The sequence below is a fragment of the Phragmites australis genome, chromosome 18 (genome assembly GCF_958298935.1).
Source record: "Phragmites australis chromosome 18, lpPhrAust1.1, whole genome shotgun sequence".
Classification (NCBI taxonomy): Eukaryota; Viridiplantae; Streptophyta; class Magnoliopsida; order Poales; family Poaceae; genus Phragmites; species Phragmites australis.
The window spans coordinates 18,009,573-18,011,310 of NC_084938.1; the positions used below are offsets into that span (position 1 = coordinate 18,009,573).

Genomic DNA, 1,738 nt, shown 5'->3' on the forward strand with positions numbered 1-1,738 from the left:
GCAGAAGTGGCCCTAAACCAGTCCTGACACGTCGACTCCTTCCATTAATCACCTCACAACATGCCAGCAATTACGTCCAAAACCGGATTAATTAATCGTTAACCACATTGCTAATCACTCCCTCTCATCCTTTCTATCACTCGTCGCCGTCTCCCGCTCCGTCCACGCTCATATAACCCCCCCCCCCCCAACACCCCGTCCTCGCCAGAGCCCAAATCCCCAGCGCCTTCACGAGTCACAAAGAACTCGCGCGGCGCGGCCATTGTCTTGGGAGCGACCGAGCTGCGAGGCGCCGACGGTTGAGGCAGCGCGGGGGGTGGGTGAGCGGACGGACGGCGATGGGCAACTGCCAGGCGGCGGAGGCGGCGGCCGTGGTGGTCCAGCACCCGGGCGGCAAGGTCGAGCGCCTGTACGGGCCGGCCACCGCCGCCGACGTCATGCGGAGCAACCCGGGGCACTACGTCGCGCTCGTCGTCCTCCGCGTCTCCGGCCCCTACGCCGACGCCAAGACCGGCACCGCGGCGGTCGGCGGCGGCGCCAAGATCACGAAGGTGAAGCTCCTCAAGCCCAAGGACACCCTACTCCTCGGAAAGGTCTATCGGCTCATCACCTCCCAAGGTGTGTGTATCCATCAAAGGCGGTTCTTGGATTGGGATTGCTCTGTTTCTTGTTTTCCTTTCACGGTGATTAAGTGATTAACCCGTTCCCCTGCCTGTGCGCGCAGAGGTGGCCAAGGCGATACAGGCGAGGAGGCAGGAAAAGATGCGGCGGTGCGAGGAGGTGATGGACGACCGGCGGCGGCGGCAGTCGCAGCCGGGACATGCCGGCGCTGCGGGCTGCGAAAAGCTGGGGCAGTCCACCGATCAGGTGAGTGCTCGCTCATGCCCTGTCCTCTCCTCTGATTCCGAATTGTGTGATTCCACAGCAGCAACCGCTGATTTGCCGATACCCGTCCCGGTCGTTGTTTGTTCAGGAACGGAAGCAGCCGGAGAAAGACCGGCACAGGAGTGGCACCGCCAGCGGCGGCGGGAGAGGGCGGCACTGGCGGCCGTCGCTGCAGAGCATCTCCGAGTCGGCGAGCTGATGGCCGGCCCCGGTCTCGACGCTGCTCTGCAACTTCGACCAGTAGTCTAGCAGTATAGAAGAAGGCTTGGAGCTAGGAGGTGTAGATGTACATTGGGGTGAGAGACTGCGAGAGGAGCGATGAGATGGCAAGAATCGCTCCGTGTAGTTGGCATAGTGATGAAACAGTGAAGCAGCTCTGCAAGAACAATCTTTACCTGTTGCTTGGTTGGTTGCTGATCCACACATAAGTCAAATCCACCGTCTGCTGTTTGAACCCGTTTGGTCAAGGAATGAACCAAATTTTTTTTTCTCAATCTCCAGAAAGGGGCCAAAAAAACTCGCCGCGCGACGGTCCCCAGGCTGTGATCTAATCCGCAGGCGGCATGGACCCACCCCTCGATCGCCGGTGCAGTTTTTTGCCCTTCCAGTCGCCGGAGAGAGCGACGACGACAGCCAGCGGTGCCGTGCTTTTGCGATGTTACACGAGCACCGCCCCTCCGGCCACGCACAGAACAAATCCTTGGTTCCACGGCCTGTTCACTTCACTGGACCGTGGCGATGGAAGTTGGGTTGGGAGACCTTTCCCACACCATGTGTGGGGGCGTGCAGCGCCATCGCACGTTGCCATCGCGGTTTCAGGTAGCTACGGCATCCGTACACGGAGCACTGTGAA

The 1,738-nt window shown here is 60.5% G+C and overlaps 1 protein-coding gene across 1 annotated transcript; it reads left to right on the forward strand.

Annotated features, from left to right (window-relative positions):
- The first annotated feature begins 216 nt into the window (after positions 1-216).
- Positions 217-1,285, forward strand: LOC133898380 (uncharacterized). The gene is made up of 3 exons (XM_062339057.1): positions 217-618; positions 725-867; positions 974-1,285. The coding sequence occupies exons 1-3, from the start codon at positions 339-341 to the stop codon at positions 1,082-1,084; spliced, it is 534 nt and encodes a 177-aa protein (XP_062195041.1). The 5' UTR covers positions 217-338; the 3' UTR covers positions 1,085-1,285.
- The last annotated feature ends 453 nt before the right edge of the window (positions 1,286-1,738 follow it).